This window comes from Lactuca serriola, chromosome 5 (assembly GCF_051521515.1).
Source record: "Lactuca serriola cultivar US96UC23 chromosome 5, Lser_US96UC23_V15, whole genome shotgun sequence".
NCBI lineage: Eukaryota > Viridiplantae > Streptophyta > Magnoliopsida > Asterales > Asteraceae > Lactuca > Lactuca serriola.
Window position 1 is genome coordinate 350,918,096 of NC_136412.1, and position 18,715 is coordinate 350,936,810.

General features: G+C 34.2%; 1 protein-coding gene, 1 long non-coding RNA gene and 3 other non-coding genes across 6 annotated transcripts; 2 read left to right on the plus strand and 3 right to left on the minus strand.

Moving 5' to 3' along the window:
* The first annotated feature begins 276 nt into the window (after positions 1 to 276).
* LOC145055563 (transcription factor EMB1444-like) lies at positions 277 to 5,045 on the plus strand. Of its 2 annotated transcripts, none has more exons than XM_079003926.1 (10): positions 277 to 1,154; positions 1,709 to 1,861; positions 1,956 to 2,040; positions 2,224 to 2,265; positions 2,540 to 2,599; positions 2,702 to 3,439; positions 4,057 to 4,158; positions 4,263 to 4,403; positions 4,486 to 4,611; positions 4,696 to 5,045. In XM_079003926.1, the coding sequence occupies exons 1-10, from the start codon at positions 1,057 to 1,059 to the stop codon at positions 4,774 to 4,776; spliced, it is 1,626 nt and encodes a 541-aa protein (XP_078860052.1). In that variant the 5' UTR covers positions 277 to 1,056; the 3' UTR covers positions 4,777 to 5,045. The 2 variants fall into 2 exon arrangements, with proteins under 2 accessions (XP_078860052.1, XP_078860053.1); XM_079003927.1 differs by having other exon boundaries at positions 470 to 1,154; positions 1,756 to 1,861.
* Positions 5,046 to 10,098: 5,053 nt separating this feature from the next.
* On the minus strand, positions 10,099 to 10,184 carry LOC145056222 (small nucleolar RNA Z102/R77). Its single transcript, XR_013685753.1, has one exon. It is a non-coding gene; the product is annotated as a small nucleolar RNA Z102/R77 (small nucleolar RNA).
* Positions 10,185 to 10,365: 181 nt separating this feature from the next.
* On the minus strand, positions 10,366 to 10,451 carry LOC145056220 (small nucleolar RNA Z102/R77). The gene has a single exon (XR_013685751.1). It is a non-coding gene; the product is annotated as a small nucleolar RNA Z102/R77 (small nucleolar RNA).
* Positions 10,452 to 10,623: 172 nt separating this feature from the next.
* On the minus strand, positions 10,624 to 10,709 carry LOC145056221 (small nucleolar RNA Z102/R77). Its single transcript, XR_013685752.1, has one exon. It is a non-coding gene; the product is annotated as a small nucleolar RNA Z102/R77 (small nucleolar RNA).
* A 1,185-nt stretch (positions 10,710 to 11,894) lies between these two features.
* On the plus strand, positions 11,895 to 16,425 carry LOC145055564 (uncharacterized). The gene is made up of 2 exons (XR_013685214.1): positions 11,895 to 12,955; positions 13,069 to 16,425. It is a non-coding gene; the product is annotated as an uncharacterized LOC145055564 (long non-coding RNA).
* Positions 16,426 to 18,715: the final 2,290 nt, after the last annotated feature.

Here is an 18,715-nt window from a genome sequence, read left to right on the forward strand (position 1 = left end):
CACCTAACTAAACATTATGCAAGTCAAATGACCACTTAAACACAAATTATAAATAAAGAATCCGAATAGAGGTGTTTTGTTGTTGTCATAACTTTTACATATAAAAATCATTGGTGAGTAGGTATTTTGTGAAAGGGTGAGTAAGAAAGATGATGGGAAATAGGAAACATTTTTCTAACTTGAAACATCATATTGTTTGCCATAAGAATGAGAACATCTATAAAAGGTGACTCATAACATCACAAAAATGAGTGTAGAGAATCAAAAGATTATGTACACACAAACTGACACTTCTTTTGGTGAGTCATCATTCTTGAAAAGCTTTAGGTGAACTGGGGTCAATTCGCAAATATGGTTTCAATTCTTGTACCAATTGGCAAGTTATTAGAAGTTGGAGGGTGGGTTGTTAAACTTAAGTGAAGAATAATAATATCCGCTCTCTGTTTATAAGTCTAGTCTTGAAGCTCACTTATTACACAGATTTTACTCCTTTCCTTTTCTTTCTGTGTGTATAAAAGTTCAATTCTTTTAGTATCTTTTCTAAATTGGAAGAAAAGTTAATGCTGAAAAGTGAACAAACATTCAATTTTCCCCCTCATTTCATCGATGTCGTTTGATATCAGTTAAATTCTTTGAAACTGTTGATCGGAAGATCCAAGAAGATATCTCTTTTCAATTTAAAATTCTTGAATTTAAATGGAGGGGTTCTTGAATTGTGTAGTTTTTCATGTGGGTATTGATCTTTTGAATGTCAATCTTATAAATTTGGTTCAAATTTGTTGAAATTTGAAGAAACATTAGGTTTCTGTCAGGGTTAGGGTTTTTTAAGTAATTGGGGGAAAGAGAATGGGATTGGAGAGTCTGCTTATTCTAACAGTAGATCCACCAATAAAACGGAGAGCAGGGCTACGGAGAAAACAGGCAGGGAGAGGCTCTTACAGGGGGAGCTAGGTGTAAATTAGGGTTTAACTTTTTTTTGGGGGTGTGAAAGTTCATAATTCATTAGGTTGGTGGTGTAATTACATTAGGAATTGTTTAGAATTTTGTTGAAAGAAGATGGGGGTTAGCGCATTACATCAAGCTCTCAAGAATTTCTGTCTTAACACCGACTGGAATTATGCTGTTTTTTGGAAATTGAATCCTCAAGCTCGAATGTAAGATCATTTTACTTTTACATGTTCGTTAATCACTTATTGTATCTATCAAATATGTTATTGTTAACTGGGTCTGTTTCTTGATCTTCGTTATCTCAAAACCATCTAATTATTCTGTGAATCGTCATTGGGATCATAAATACGAATCAATTTTTATGTTTTTTGATGTGGGATCGATGGTATTTCCATGGATCGTATATATTAATTTGTTTAGGTGCCATTTCTTTTTGAATTAATTAGGACATGACTTAATCTTAACAAAGAAAGTCAAAAACTTTTTCCATTAAGTCATAACCTTTTCTATTTTCCTAAGCATACTGTAATTTCTCTTTCTCTTTTTTTTTTAAACGTCATTTATCTAGACAATATTGATTTTAGTTTTTCGTTTATTTTGGGTCAAAATATTCAGATCTGGAGGAAGCATGTAAAGAAGCTACTTTAATAAAAACTGATTATTGAGATAGATGTGAAATTACCTAACTATCCATGAATGCCTATACTACCTCATAAACCTTAGGATGTTCACAATTGCGTGTGATATGAACTTCTTGTAGGATGTTGACTTGTGAAGATGCTTATTATGACAAAAATGATCCTTCAGGGAGCAAAAAACCGTTTGATACAATGATTGGAAATTTGCATGAACAAGACCTTCTTGACCTAGCAGTGGCAAAGATGTCTTTTCACAGATATTCTCTCGGGGAAGGGTATACCACATTATCACTACACTAAAAATGTTTCTTCTTTTTCATTTAAAAATCTTTATGACAAAAAATTCTCATGATACTTTTTATTTTATAGAATCATTGGGCAGGTTGCAGTTACAGATAAACATCTATGGGTTTCTGGTGATCAGCTTGTTAATGATCCCAGCTTGTCCTTTGAGGTAAGAAATAGCATTCTACTTTTAATTTCTATTATTAGAATATTATACTTTTGAAAAATATACTCAATTATAGAAAGTGAAAATTGTTTTATATGTTTGGATGACATGGCTATAAGTGGATAGATCTTTTAAAATGCAATGTTGTATTTAACCCAATTTATATTGCAATTTGGTGTTTTTCAGGATTATGATGGATGGAAAACTCAGCTGCAAGCTGGGATTAGGGTATGTATGGCCTTTACAACAAGTAGCATCCAATTTTTGTTTTTCTTTTTTCTATTACAATGAAAAATAAAAAATCTACCCAATTATAGCATTCCACTTTTAGTTTTTTCTTATTAGGATATTTTACTTCGAAAAATCTACCCATTTATAACAATGAAAATTGCTTTGTATTTAAAAGAATTTGCTATAATTGGGTAAATTAACAAATATATGAAACTATTTCTTGCAATGATTCATGATTTGTGAAATAAATTGATCTCTTCTTGCTATGCAGACGATTGTTGTTGTGGGTGTTATTCCTCATGGAGTTGTACAACTTGGCTCATTAAAGAATGTAAGAACAATTTTTTTTTCTTTTCTATTCATTAAATAATTATTTGATTTGATTGAAGTTATAGATAGTTAGGTAATTTATACTTTCGTCTAAAATCAACAGATTCCTGAGGATTTGAAAATGGTGAATGACATCCGAGAGATCTTTCTTGAGTTACAAACTTCTTTAACCGGATGCATACCTAGCACTACTAGTTCATATAACGATACAATTACTTCCGTAAACTTCGGAATCAACAAATCCTACACAATATCCAATCCCGATCGAAACCCGGAATCAGGAATTCCCGTTCCTTCAAATTTCCAAACGCTAATGAACTCCAGAAATACAGATTCCCAAACCGAAACCAACACCATGAATACATCTTTCAATTTCCCAGCCGGATGCGAGTTATACGAAGCACTAGGACCTGCATTTTTTAACCAAAATGAAAATTACAATAGTCAAACGATCAATGAGATGCCCGGAATCGGAATGAGAAATACCGATCATTTGACACCCAACTCGGGTTCCGAACATCTTCTTGAAGCAGTTGTGGCCAATGTTTGTCAAAGCGATAGTGAGTTTAGTAACTCGGTGAAATGGGTCGACCCGCGGTTCAATGACATGCAAACGAGCGGTTCGGGTTGTTATTCGTTTGATACTTATGGTTCTTCATTAGGGTTCTCATCGGCTAGTCATAGTAGGTGTAGTGAACCATTAGAGCAGTCACAAGAACGGGTGCATGTTAGCAAGAAACGGGCTAAACCCGGTGAAGGTAGTAGGCCCAGGCCCAGAGATAGACAACTTATTCAAGATCGTATTAAGGAACTCCGTGAGCTTGTTCCTAATGGAGCTAAGGTAACTTTCTCCCTACATAATGTTTTATTTTATGTTCTATTTTGGAACTTTTAAGGTTCTGTTTGTTACATGTTACATGGGACTGAACAGATTGTACTGTGTTTGACATGCATTGGACTGAGACTGGGACTGTAACTGACATTTGATGTCGATGGGACATAAATTACAGTCTTTTTGTCCTATCCAAAAAGGTAGAACAAGATGAGACAGGGACTCTGCTCTCAATCTCTCGTCTGTGCAAAAGACGTAAATACCTCATCCTTCTCAGCATCGAAAATAACCCTAAAAAGCTTTTCCGGTCCTGTCCCGTGTAGTTACACGGGACAGGATGGGACTGGTTCTCTAGGGCTATTTTTAGTGATGTGGATGACGAGGGTATTTATGTCTTTTGCACAGACGAGAGATTGAGAGCGGAGTCTCTGTCCCACCTTGTTCTATCTTTTTTGATAGGACAAAGAGACTGTAATTTATGTCCCATCAACATCAATGTCAGTCGTAGTCTCAGTCTAATGCATGTCAAACGCAGTACAAGACTGTTTGTTGTGTCGTGTACTGTGTAACAAGTGGAGTGGGGGCCGGGATGTACTGAAAAGGGGTAGTTATGACTTATGACACAGTGCAGCATCGATTCACTTCTGGAAAGAACAATCAAGCACATGCTCTTCATGCAATGTGTTACAAAACATGCTGACAAAATCGATAAGTATGCCGAATCTAAGGTAATGCTTTTGCTCTCTGGATAAATATTTGACCAAGTTTCCCTGACTTTCTCTATTAAGTCAAGTCATTCTTTTTGTATTAAGTCAAAACAAATTTTTTGCAGTTGCTAGGAAAGGAAGCAGGCATACGAGGTCCATCAAGTCATGAACAGGGTTCAAGTTGGGCAATGGAGGTTGGGGATCAGATGAAAGTTTGTCCGGTAACAGTAGAAAACATTGGTACAAACGGCCAAATGCTGGTGGAGGTATGGCGGTGATTGGCGGTGAAAATCTTTTTTTTTTTTTTGAGAAATAAACTAAAAAAATTTCATTCGATCAAATGCGCAGATGATGTGTGAAGAAGGTGTTCATTTTCTTGAGATAGCAGATGCCATTAGGAGTTTGGGTCTCACTATTTTGAAAGGCGTAACAGAACCCGAATGTGATAAAACTCGGATGTGTTTTCTTGTCGAGGTATATTAACTATTGTGTGTATAAAAATAAATAAATGAAGTTTGTTTCTATTTGCTATTTTAATGCGTTGATGCATGATTTCAGGGAGAGAATAACAGAAATGTTCATCGGATGGATATACTTTGGTTACTTGTTCAGATATTACAATCGAAGACACAGACTTAAACTTAGTTGGGTTGGTTTTTTGTTTATTTTTTCCATATCGTGTTGTAATTTAGCTCTTTTTTATTTATTTAAAAATTTGATGCGAAAATAATATATGTATTGCCTTCAAGTTTAGGTCTTTTGTGTCTTTGGGGAAAAAAAAAACTATACATGTATGTATAGTCATCAACATGTAACGAGCAATTGTATAGGCTTATATTGGGATTGTAAACTACAATGCTATGTTGTCTTTTATATGATCAAGTTTTAACCTTTTTGCATGAACACAAGTCCAGATGTTCTTGAATGTATAAGAAAAATGATGAAGTGTGTTCGGTATTCAACTTCAATAACTTGAAATGAACCTTAATTGAAGATTGAAACTCTTTGATTGTAAAGAATTAAAACCTTAGAATGCATATAATCATAAAAAACCTGGACTATGCATCATATAATGAAAAGAAGCAATTTGTGAATGTTACATAAAAATTAGTTGTTAAAGAAAAAAGACTTGATCAAATGATAATAACAAATCGATGAGAAACAAATAATCCCCCCCAAAAAAAAAGTTGTCTAATCTTTGTCTAGTTGAGTTGGTTATTTCGATTGTATTTTTTTTTAAGCAAAAGCATCATCATCTTGTAAGTCTTCGTCTTCATTGGACATAGTGATATTGATAATAATACCATATGAACAAAAAATTGATGTGTCACCTAATTGCGTCTTTCACCCACTAAATTACTCTTTATAAGGTTGTGTTGATCTTAATTCTGAATTGCGGCTTCAAGTGGAACATATTATTACACTTTTATAAGGTTGTGTTTAAATGCAAGTTCGTCCACTACCTCTAAAAGTCGATATCAAGATCCTCCACTAAATTCTCAATGAAACACTTCCAATTTTGAATTTCTTCCAAACAGCACCTTTTAGTTCCCTTAGTTGTGTTTGTTGATTAGAAATTCTCTTTCAAAATGTTTATCAATCTATTCATATGAGATGAGAGTAGTGATGTATTTATCTGAGGTATGTATGAATAATATATGTATTAAAGATTTAAACTATCAATGTATCTACGTATAAATTGCAAATCTATGTTAAGGAGGAGGGAGTCGTTCCCACTGAACCCACTGCCACATCAGCTTTTCTCTTTGATTTTTTCTTCATCTTTCCGTACCCACAACACACGGAAATCCTATCTTTTTCAACCCACTCAACCCACTCAATTAAAAAAAATATACTAAACAACTAAAGTACAAGTTTTAAAACATATGGTACAAAAGAAAATGAGAGAGAGAAAGTAGAGAGAGAGGATGAAGTAGGTTCGTGAAACCAATTAAACAACCTGTCGAAGAGGAAGTGGTACCGGCGGTAACTCTATTGGTAATTAAGATTTTACCTTGATTATTTTGTATATTTTTTTAATTGAGTGGATTGAGTGAGTTGAGAAAGATAAGATTTCCGTGTGTTGTGGGTTCAAAAAGATGAAGAAAAATCAAAGAGAAAAGTTGATGTGGCAGTGGGTTCGATGGGTTCAATGGGAACGACTCCCTCCTCCCTTATATGTATGTATGTATCCATTTGACACTAGCAAGAAAAAAAATGAACACTTTAATTTAAAAACAAAATCTTTGAAGGGATTTTAATCTATTGAAAGTCAAAATAGGAAAATGTGGAAAGAGTTATTAGGGATGAGGGAGTCGTTCTATTGAACCTATCGAACCCACTGTCACATCAGTTTTTTTCTTTGATTTTTCTCCATCTTTTCGAACCCACAACACATGGAAATCCTATCTCTCTCAACCCACTCAATTAAAAAAATATATAAAATAATCAAGATAAAATCTTAATTAGCAATAGAGTTACCGTTGGTACCACTCTCTCTTCGACGGGTTGTTTAATTGGTTTCACGAACCCACTTCATCATCTCTATCTACTTTCCCTCTCTTATTTTCTCATGTACCATGTGTTTTAAGACTTATACCTTAGTTGTTTAGTATTTTTTTTTAATTGAGTGGGTTGAGTGGGTTAAGAAAGATAGGATTTCCGCATGTTGTGGGTTGGGAAAGATGAAGAAAAATCAAAGAGAAAAGTTGATATGGCAGTGAGTTCAGTGGGAACGACTCCCTCCTCCCTAAGGGAGGAGGGAGTCGTTCCCATCGAACCCACTGAACCCACTACCACACCAGCTTTTCTCTTTGATTTTTCTTCATCTTTCCGAACCAACAACACACGGAAATCCTATCTTTCTCAACCCAATCAATTAAAAAAAATATACAAAATAATCAAGGTAAAATCTTAATTCGCAATAGAGTTACCGTCGGTACCACTCCCTCTTCGGCGGATTGTTTAATTGGTTTCACGAACCCACTTCATTCTCTCTCTCTCTACTTTCTCTCCCTCATTTTCTCTTGTACCATATGTTTTAAGACTTGTATCTTAGCTGTTTAGTATTTTTTTTAATTGAGTGGGTTGAGAAAGATAGGATTTCCGTGTGTTGTGGGTTCGGAAAGATGAAGAAAAATCAAAGAGAAAAATTGACGTGGCAATGGGTTCAATGGTTTCAGTGGGAACGACTCCCTCCTCCTTAATAGGTTGGGTATACAGCTCTGATTAAACATGTCTTTCCTCTTATAAACACCATGTATGCTTCTTTGATGCCCCGTTGTGGATTGGGCCACCAATCAAATAAGCATAAAATCATTTGGAAACGATTAATGGAATCGGAATCTAAATGCACGGCTATTTTTCATGTGTTTATTACTTTATTTGGCAGGAAATAGAATGGGATTAAAATTTAAATCTCCATGTAATCATAGGAAATATTTTGCTGCTTGTTGATCAGCTAGAAACATCTCTACGCTTCAATTTTGGAAAACTGGTGACACATTTAAAGGGGTAATAAACGGTTTAATTAGCACTAAATTGAACTAGCTACAAAGTTTTCAATTCCGAACACTGATCAGTGAGGCTTGATTGAAACTATATTTCATACTTTGTCCAATTAAAATCAATTGAAAAAAGAGGTTAACATTGATCGGTATTTAAGATGAGTGACAAACCAAACTCAACAACTCATATAAGTCACCTTAATGAATTGTTCCTTAAATCGGTTCGGTGTGTATACATTTTGTGTTGTATCTATTTGTTCAAACTCTTATTTTGAAATGATATCTCATATCTTTTTTTTTAATAATGCTATATTGGTTTATGTTTGCTCTAAAAACCATGAATCTTCATATGGTGAGGCTTGATTGAAACTATATTTCATACTCTAGAGTGAGGTTCTAGAAGGTTTTTATCGCTTCATTTTTCTTTTATTGTGAAAATTAAGTTAAATTGAGGAGGATCATAGAAGAAGAATTGACAAATGTTTGTAATAGTGCTTTGACAATTTATAAATCATATCGATCTTCTTGTGGGCTCAACATACCTACTTATATCTAGTGCTTTGGGTATATGTCATGTTAAACATTGATGATCTACTACAATAAACTTATATATTATAATTATATTTTTTGCCATTGATAATGATACCATATGTTCCACAGTTGTTGGCTGTTATATATATAGTTTTTTCATAAGACAATGGATTTCTGAAGATAGTTGCTTGGAGATTTTTTCCGTCAAACATCAATTGGAACGTGGTTTAGTAATATGATGACGTTCTCTTATGTTAGAAAACAGAAAGACCACACCGATATTGTAAGTATTTTTCAAATTAATATTTTTTCTTAATGCAGGTATTGAACAATCATATTAGTTATGTTATTCTTCAACATGATCATTGAATAATTTCATTAAATAAAATTATTAATTTGTAATATACTTACAATATCGAATGATCTTTCTATTTTCTAACATGAGAGAACATCATCATATTATTAAACCATGTCCCAATTGAAGATTATGGAAAAAATCGACGAGCAGCTAACTTCGAAAATCCATTGTCAAACTATATACATAACAACCAATATATATATATATATATATATATATATATATATATATATATATATATATATATATATATATATATATATATATATATATATATGGAAAAAATCGACGAGCAGCTAACTTTGAAAATCCATTGTCAAACTATATACATAACAACCAACAACTGTGAAACATATGGTATCATTATCAATGACCCAAATATATATATATAAAAAAGTTCATTATAGTCGATCATCAATGTCTAAGATAACAGATACCCAAAACACCTGAAGTAAGTAAATATGTTAAGCCCACAAGATAGTCTATATAGTTTATAAATAACCAAAACACTATTACAAACATTTGTTAAATATTCATCTATGATCCTACAAACATTTGTCAAATATTCATCCATGATCCACTTCAACTTAAGTTAATGTTCACAATAAAAAAAATAAAGAGATAATAATCTTCTAGAACCTATTTGTTCTGTTAGACAACAAAGATCGCATTCTTTTTTTGCTTCGTTTAAATAAAAGTTGTATCCTTATATAATTCTTTAAATAAAAGTTGTTCTAAAAGTTGTATCCTTATATAATTCTTTAAATAAAAATTGTTCTTCTATTCTACGGCTGATCTCTATCATCATCTCTGTTCCATTTATCAATTCTCCTATCCCACCTAGGTCTATGAATTTATCTATCAATTCCATTACCTTATCCTACCTTATCCTTAGCCGTGAGGTTCCAACATTTTTTCCTAAATTTTCTTAGGAATTGTTCCCAGGCATACTAATAAAAAGGTTCTTATATGGTGGTTTTCTTAATCAAACTTCACCTAATCATATTCATGGTTCTTAGAAAAACATACCAATAAAGCATTATTAAAAAAAATGAGATTTATATTCAAAATAAAAGTTTGAACAAATAAACATAACGCATAATATATGTGTACAAAAAAGTAAGGGTAATTCATAAGATGACTTATATATGAATTATTGAATTTGATTTGTATCTCGTCTTAGTCTTAAAAACTGATCAATGTAAACTTTTTTTAATTGATTTTAGAAATTAGAAAGCCAAGTTTTACAATATCTGCTTTGTAGCCTCCATGATTTGTTTTTTTCCTTTACATGATTTGCTCATATGTGGGCTTAAACTTTAAACAAAATATATTAATTTACTAACAATCGAATAACTTCAATATCTTTTGTTCTGATTTAGGTTTAGACGGCAAAAAATTTATTGTTTCGAAAAGGATACCTAATATGGACATTGTAAGTTGTTAGAAATTTTGTTTAGAAATCATATTATTTGATAATTATAAAGTTATGTCGCTCATTTTGTACGAAGGACGAAAACCAGCTCAAGAACTCCAAACCTGTTATCAATCAAAATACTAAATCAAGAAAGATCAGATAGAGCTAATACATTGTTGCCATCATTTCGACAGTCAAACCAATAGGGAAAACAATTTCCATCATCATGTCAATATTGAACACAAATCCATTAAAATGCAGAAAATGCCATAAATATAATGTCAATCTTTGTGTTTTTTCATAAAAAAGGGATTATTCTGAAAAATCAAGACAACAAATACTTGATTTTCCAATACACGACCAAATTAATTTGAAATCTAAAAAATCACATTACTTAACAAAAACGATTTTAAAGAGAAAGATCAGATAGAGCTAATACATTTGTGCCATCATATCGACAGTCAAACCAATAGGGAAAACAATTTCCATCATCATTTCAATCTTGAACAAAAACAATTCAAAGAAAAACCAATTATCGTCAAAATTAAAATTCAATAAAATGCAGAAAACATCGTTGAAAATCAGACAAAACAAATACTTCATCCTCCAATAGAACGACCAAATTAATTTGAAATCTAACAAATCTCATCACTTGACAAAAACAATTTTAAAAAGAGAGATCAGATAGAGCTAATACATTTGTGCCATCATATCGACAGTCAAACCAATAGGGAAAACAATTTCCATCATCATTTCAATCTCGAAATAAATTCAAAGAAAACAAGAAAAAGAATAGTGTTAAAATTGCTATAATAGTCTTTGATCTATGCATATCGAATTACTTCGAATCAATAAGCAAAGATTGAACAAATTAACAACGCAAAAAAATAAATAAAACACTATTGAATCAATATTCAAACTGTGTGTGTTCAAGGAAAATGCTGCGGCGCAAACGATAGTATTTCTTTGCTTCAAAACCCTAACTACATTTGGTTATATAGACCGCGGATCCGGTTGTAAGTTCAGAAAAAATGCACAATTGGCACAAAAACATAGTCTAAACTGCATTTTCATACCTTAAAAAACATATTTACTGCTTTAGTCCCTGTGGTTGACACTCTTTTGTAGATTTAATCCAAAATTTAAAACATAGATATGGAGTAGTTTCAAAATTGGTTTTTTTGCTATAGCTATTAGTCGCAACTAGGTCCTTTTGAAGATAAAAAAATAAACACAAAATAAATTATACTTTTGAATTTTTTTTAAATATTATTTTCATCATTTTTATCAAATAAATAAATAAATAATTTACCGTTTTGTTTTATTAAATGTACATAAAATATTCTAACAAATCTAATAAAATAGTAGAATATTCCAATAATTTTAATAATTCTAGTAGAATACTAAAATAATATAAAAAATTTATTTGAATATTTATAGTGTAATGTTCTAATAAATATTAGAATATTTTAATAATTCTAAAAAACTTCGATATAATGTATGAAAAAAATAATTTCTTTTTTTTATTTTATGTTCATTAAATAGAATGACGAAATTAATATATATTTTTTTTTTCAGAAATTTCCATTTATTTTTGTATTTTAGTAGATTTTTGTTGACAACAAAAATGATTGGTTAGGAATACATCTTCACCTCTCACAAAATTCTTTTGTTTTATTTGAACCAAACCCCATATATATATATATATATATATATATATATATATATATATATATATAGAGAGAGAGAGAGAGAGAGAGAGAGAGAGAGAGAGAGAGAGAGAGAGAGAGAGAGAGAGAAGAGATGTTCAAGTATTTAAAGTAATTATTGTGTGGTTATAGGATTTAATATAAGTCAATCATTCTTAAAGGGTATTAATGTAATCTTACCTATTATTTAATTTTGGTAACTAAATACGTATTTAATTAATCCTAATTTTCTTCAACCTTGCCCTAGCATTCAGCATACCTTTCAATGTTTGGCAAAAGAAACCATCGGCCATGTTCCACCAGCCCCTACCGCCATTAGTGCCTAAACAACCCACCCCTCACCATCACTTTATATCTCTCTCTCTATCTCTTTCTCTTTCTGATTCCGAAAGTCGGTGATGGAGATATTGGGTGAGGGCTCCTGCTTTCTCCGGATAAACAAGTATGTACGCTTGAAAATCCCCTTTCTGTTCAGTAATTGTACACAGTGAGGAGTCTGCCGGCAATGGCAACAATCGGTGAAGGAAGCGGTTCCTCAAATCCAAACGCCTCATCGTCTGCTTCCTCTCATCAAGCCCCCAAAATCCTATTAGCCAAGCCATCTCTAGTCACTACCGCCAAGTACAACCGCGAAGCTGGTGGCGGTGGAGGCGGCGGTGGTCCCGATGACGCTTCATCGTCACTCCGCTTCCGCTTTCCCTGTCTGTTTGCTATGTCGATTCTTCTATTACTCAAAATTCAGGTATATGATTGTATCTGTGTGCGTGAATTGATTCTTTCAGTCGATTCAATGTCAATGAGCCCTTTTTAACATAAATTGTACCAGTTTTGATTTTTAGGGTTTTCTTTGTGTAGAGGTTTAGGGGAGGTTTTAAGCCAGTGGCGACCTGTAAGTGTAACTCTAGTTGTAAATAGGTGTAGTGTAAAAGAGGTTGTGTCGATGACCTTCTTTTCATGGAAAATATCTTCAATTTCATGATCATTGGGGTGCCGGAGCTAGGGAGGGTTAGCAGGTTGTGCCCCCTCTGGTATTTCACCCCCAAAAGGATTTATAATCAGTTGGTATTAAACATAGAATCACTTCTGAAAGGACCATACTTCTGCTTACACAGGTTTGCACATTTAAACTCCCAAACCTTTCTTTACCTTATGTTAAATTGTGTTGTATGGAATGCAAATTGTTTATAGTCCATCGATTTTGGCTGAAATGATTAGACCTGATGGTTCATCCATAATATCAGTTTTGGGTGGTGAACCCTTACCTGTTGAGTTGGCTCATGAACTCATGGGAATATCAGTATGTACCTTAAAACAAGTAGATATTGTTACCATTTAATTTTGTGTTAATTATGGGTATTTTGTGATATGCTTTCTCTAATTAACTCCATATCTTTTAACAAATCCTGCAAGGAACCCTTGTACCTTGGTGTTCTCTTAACATCCATTTGTCACATTATATTGGAGGTTTCAAAAGGAGTTCATGATAACAACATGTGGCGTTTGATGGCAACGATATGATCATGGAATGTAATTGTAACATCCTGTTTATTTAATAAATAAATAAATATAATTTATGAATGAATAATAGCCCTAAAATCCATAATATTCAACATGATGTTGGTTTTGGGGGCCAAATGTTATAATTTGGATTATTCGGGGATTAAAGTGTAATTTCGGGACTTATTTTGTAAAGATTTTTAGAAGACGATGGGTGTTTGGTAAGTATTAGACCTATTATGAAAAGTTTTGAGAACTGAGGGTTGTTTAGTAAATTATAGATTTAATTTGAAAAGGATTTTAGAAGTGGGGGTATGCTTGGTAATTATTAGGACTTACTATGAAAGGAATTATGGAAGCAAGGGCTAAAAGGTAAAATTTAGATTTAAATTGAAAACAAAACTGTGAGGAGGGACTGAAGTTGGATATTTGGATCGAAGTTTGGAAGGACACGGGATATACCCGACGACCCTTCTTTCCCTCTCGTTTTAGTGAAACAGAAACCCTAAACCTAATATGTTGCAGCAGCCACCATCACCATGTGAACCTTCTTTAGCCGCCACCGCTTAGCCACGATCGACCGCCACAGCTGTCGTCGGTGACGCCCACTGCCGACGAAGCCGGAAACCCGGAGCCATATCTCGCATGCTCCTGAAAGATCACCGAGACCGATAGAAGAACCGTGAACGACGAAGTTCAGGCGTGAACGACTGGATGGTCATCGGTAAGGTTAAGTCGTGACTTATCTCTCCCATCTTTTGTTCTTTTCGTTGGTTTGTCGCTGTGACTGACGGTTGTGGTCGTCGGTGGTCCTTTAACCACCGTTTCTTCTTGTTTCGATGACGACAACCTCCTAGTCGGTGGTTGGGAGCTTTGGCCTCGAGTCAATCACATGTATGTGTTGCTGTCGTGAGTTGAATGTGTTGGCATGAGTGTTTTGGCTAGAAACCCACCGCCACCACCTCATGGTGGTGGCTGCCACCATTTTCTGCTGCCACCAGCCACCGTAAGGGGCGGTTGTGTGTGTGTGTTTGTGTGTTTGTATGTGTGAGAGTGTACTTATGGGTGTGAAGTTGTTTATGCAATTTTTTGGCCGGAATACCCACTATGGCCGCCGCGAGTCGCCGTCGACCATCATCGCTTGAGGTGACATTGGGTGGTGCTCGACATAATGACACGGAGATAGTGCTTAAGATGACCGAGCTTATACAACAAGTTCGAAAAAGATTGTTGATGACCCAGCGCCACCAGAAGAGTTATATGGATCGGCAACGCTATGAGCTAAAGTTCCATGTTGGGGATTTGGTGCTTCTGAAGGTGTCACCCTGGAAATGTGTTATCTGCTTCAGGAAATGGGCAAGCTGGGCCCCAGGTTTATTGACCCGTTTAGAGTGTTGGTCCGTGTGGGCAAGGTGGCTTACCGGTTGGAGCTACCTGAGGGGTTGAGACAGATTCATGATACCTTCCATGTTTCCTAGTTAAGGAAGTGTATAGCTGATGAGACAACTATGGTTTCTTTGGAGGATATTCAGGTCGATGATCGCCTGCATTACATTGAGAAGCTTGTGGAAATTCTGTATCGGAGAGTGAAGAACTTGAAGAACAAGGTAGTGAACTTGGTCAAAGTTTAGTGGCAACACCTGAAAGGCTTGGAGTGGACGTGGGAGCCCGAGTTTGAGATGCGCAAGCATTATCCTGATTTGTTTCCCGAGGAGGACTTCAAGGACGAAGTCTGATTCCAGTAGGTGAGACTTGTAACATCTGATTTTTATGTAATTTCATTTTAGTCCTTAGCCTATTTTAATTTTACGCATTTGGTCCCTTGTTGTTTAAGGAATCGCAATTCAACTCGTACGTTGGGCGTACCTGTAGTACACCAGGTGTACTAGCCTAACCTCTAAACCCTAAATTTAAGGGTTTTCTCCCTATTTAATCCACCTTATAACTCCCTTTAAAATTTTTTATCGGCCACCCTTCCCTCATAAGCCCTAATCTCAAGTCTAAGCTTTGTGCGTGAGAGTTTGGATCTTATTGGTGTTTTTGGTGCTCCTTTGTTGAAGAAGAATGCTAGTGAAGAAGGAGGTGTTGCTTACAAGCTTGTAGATTCAGAGACTACATCACATTGTGCATCTTTTGAAGGTATAAAATTTATACCTTGATGTGTTTCCTTTTTGATCTATATGGATGAGTTTTATGAGCTTTTTGTCCCAAAGATTGGATCTTTGTGAGTATGGAGTACTCCATAGTATATTAGTTGTCCTCTAATGCATTTTAGGTCTTGTAGATTCATAAAAATGGTTACTTGATGGTCCTTTTCTATCCATGCAAGAGCTTGGTAGTATTGAGTATGGATTAAGTTAGAGTTTTATGGGTTAAGCACTGCTCAACCATGCAAAGGCTTAAAGTTTTGGACTTTATGGATTAAGGCGTTATAAGAAGGACATATATGTGTTTGGATGCACGTCTTAATGATTAAGACCATTTTGGAGTGGTATTTGGGGTTAGACAGAGTACACCCAACATAGCCAGGTGAGACCCTGAACCCCCCTGATCATCGAGTAACGTACGATTTGGGCAATTCACTTTTGATGACTTTCGACCTTTGGTCAAGATTTAGGGTTTTAGACCATGGGAGGGGAAAAATGGACTTTTTTTTACCTTAAGGGGCTTAGTGTAAGGTTTGGATTGGTGAATCGAGTTGAGGACCTTCATTATTAATTAAGGTTAATTGTTGTGTTATGAGGCGGAGTCTAGTTCCGACAGTTCGGGTGTATGATTCATCTGTCATCGGTATCAGGTGAGTCTCCTCATTTATTCTTACCTGTATGGCTGAATAGTTGTATTTGTGATGACCAGTTAGGTCTAACTGTTATTTTTGTATTATGGTGTTATGTATGAATGATATTACAGGTAGTCTCTAGGGTTTCTGATAACCCATAGGGCATGTTTTTGCCTACTGGAACTGTTGATAGTCCCCAGGGTTGCTGATAATCTATGGTTGTTTATTTATGCTATGTTGTATGTGGTATCTTAGGAAACTCACTGAGCTTCATGCTTACAGTTTTTAATTTATGTGTGTCAAGTACTTCTAAGGATCGCGGAAAGGTGAATGTTTGATTGTACACACTTGCTGGAAAATTTATCACTGGGACAGTCTGTGATACTCTGATATTTTAGAATGATGATTTGTATTTAACACTTATGTTTTTGGATGACTTTGTTCATGAACAGTATTTTGGTAATTTAAAAATGAAAATTTTGGTTTAAAAATTGACGTGTTACGCAACAAAGGAAATGGTAAAAATAAACAAGTACAAATGCATATTACTCTTAGAACGTGGTCTTATTAATGGTTGGTGGCTATAGTTGGAGGTCCCAGACATGCAAAAGCAGGAGACGTGCAAACCTAAAAATTTCTTCACTCGTAAACAAATCACCATGATTTTTGTTATACATTTTCTACAACCCTAAGCCATTTCAACTAACTCCAAAGTTTGTCAAACATCAGCCCATCGACGAGGTTTAACAAAAGAAATACAACAATATCGTTCGAAATTGCAACTATTTTTTAAGTTAAACCTTTTCTTTTAAGTGTGATAATACCAAACCAAACATCACTATTGATATTATATTTAGAGGGGTATTTCAGACTCGCATTTATGAATCATCAAACTTCAAACTAACTTGCTCAAACATTTATGAAATCACTCAACTACAAGCTAATTTGGTTATTTACAAAATCAACTAACTCCTACCCACAACTTATGTAATGTAACTCTTTATGAATCTAAAGCAGAAAAACTTAACCGAAACTAAATAAAAAACGGAAGCAAACCATAAAAAACCCAACTCCAATCCAAAAAAGACGCACATGATCGTAAGACTGGACCGAATAAAGACTAAACTGAAAAAAAAAAACTATATGAGACCTATTCAGAAAAAGATCAAACCGTTGTGAGACTTGTCTTTGAAAAAAAAAAGTCCGGTTCAACCTCAATATTAGGGGCCGTTTAACAGGATCTTAATTTTTAAGATCTGAATTTTTAAGAGGGTCTGAATTCTTATGATTTGAAATTTTAACATGTTGTTTGGTTGGAACCTCTAGATTTATGTGTTGAATTATAAAAATGACCATTTCGCCCTTTCTATTATTTATTTTTACTGAATTCATTGTTTATTTTTCTAAAATACAATGCTCTAAATGAAAGAGGTGAAAATATGTTGTTATAATAGAGAAATAAATAAAAGTAAATTGCTATTTATTACATTTAACCCTTTACAAAAACAAGTTTACAATAGATATGAAAACAGCCTGAATCGAAGAACACTAATAAAAAAAAAACAAAAACACAAATTATGTAGCTAGATTGCAATTTGAAGGTTTTGTTCTAGACAATTCTACCATGAAAACTTTGATGTTGTACAATGCAAATAACATATTTATCACTCAGTAGATCCCATTTGGTGTGAAATTATAAACAGTTCTTATAATCTTGATATTCACATAGTTTTGGGCCTAATTGATGCTTACATTGAAGCGAGGCTTTTTAATGAAGTAATCCAAATTATACATAAACCAATATCTTACTCCAAAAATGTCTTCATGTCTACAAGCATATGCTAATCACCTAAAAAAATATATTCAAACCAATAGGTTAATCTAAATTTCAATCATATAAGCAACAAGTTCAAATGCAACCTTTCTATAAATCAAGACAAGCTTAAATGAATAGATGATTTTAGTAGGTGACATCTACAAAAAAGTATTTAAATTTCCATTCAATCTGATGTTGATTAAATGAACAATACACAATGGTAATCGGGATATATGGCAAGGCAAAAAACAAGAACAAAACTGATATGTGAGTTTTATAATCAAATTGATAGCAAAAAAGAAATAAAAAATCAATGTATTACTAATAATCGATTTTCAGGGGGGGGGGGGGGGGGGGGAATTGATGTATTCAGGGGGAAACTATTCCAGCAAAAAAATCGATTTTAGGGCAAGAAAGTTTTACATGTCGCTAGATTTTGACGACGTTGGAGGAGTTAGTTCAAGGGATGGCGGAGGCGGTGATGCAAGGGATGCAGAGAAGTGGATCGTCGGATGTAAGACAAGAGGTTTCACCGACGCTGCAAAATCGGCATTAACGATGGAGGAGCATGGAGGTCAGAGGTGGGTCTCACACAAGAGGTTTCACCAAGAAGGAGTCTCTGAGAAATAGAAAAAGAAGAAGGAGTGTAGTTGTAGGTAAGTATGTGATAAATAGGTAGACAAGAAGGAGTGTTAGGCGTGTCAAACACAACAAATAATAGGGGTACAATAGACTCCAGATACACTGCTTTAATGCACTAAAAAGTAGTACAAGGCAAGCAGGGTCGAACCACAGAGATACGGGACAAAAGTCTATACCTTTTTTTGCACAAGGTACTTTGGTCACAAATGGGGGTTTTGTTTGCAAAATTCAAATAATAAAAAATAATAATCAACTTTGAAACATGCAGAAAATGAAATTGATTTGTAAACAAGTTGTAAAAGTGCTTCTAGTTCTAGTTCTCA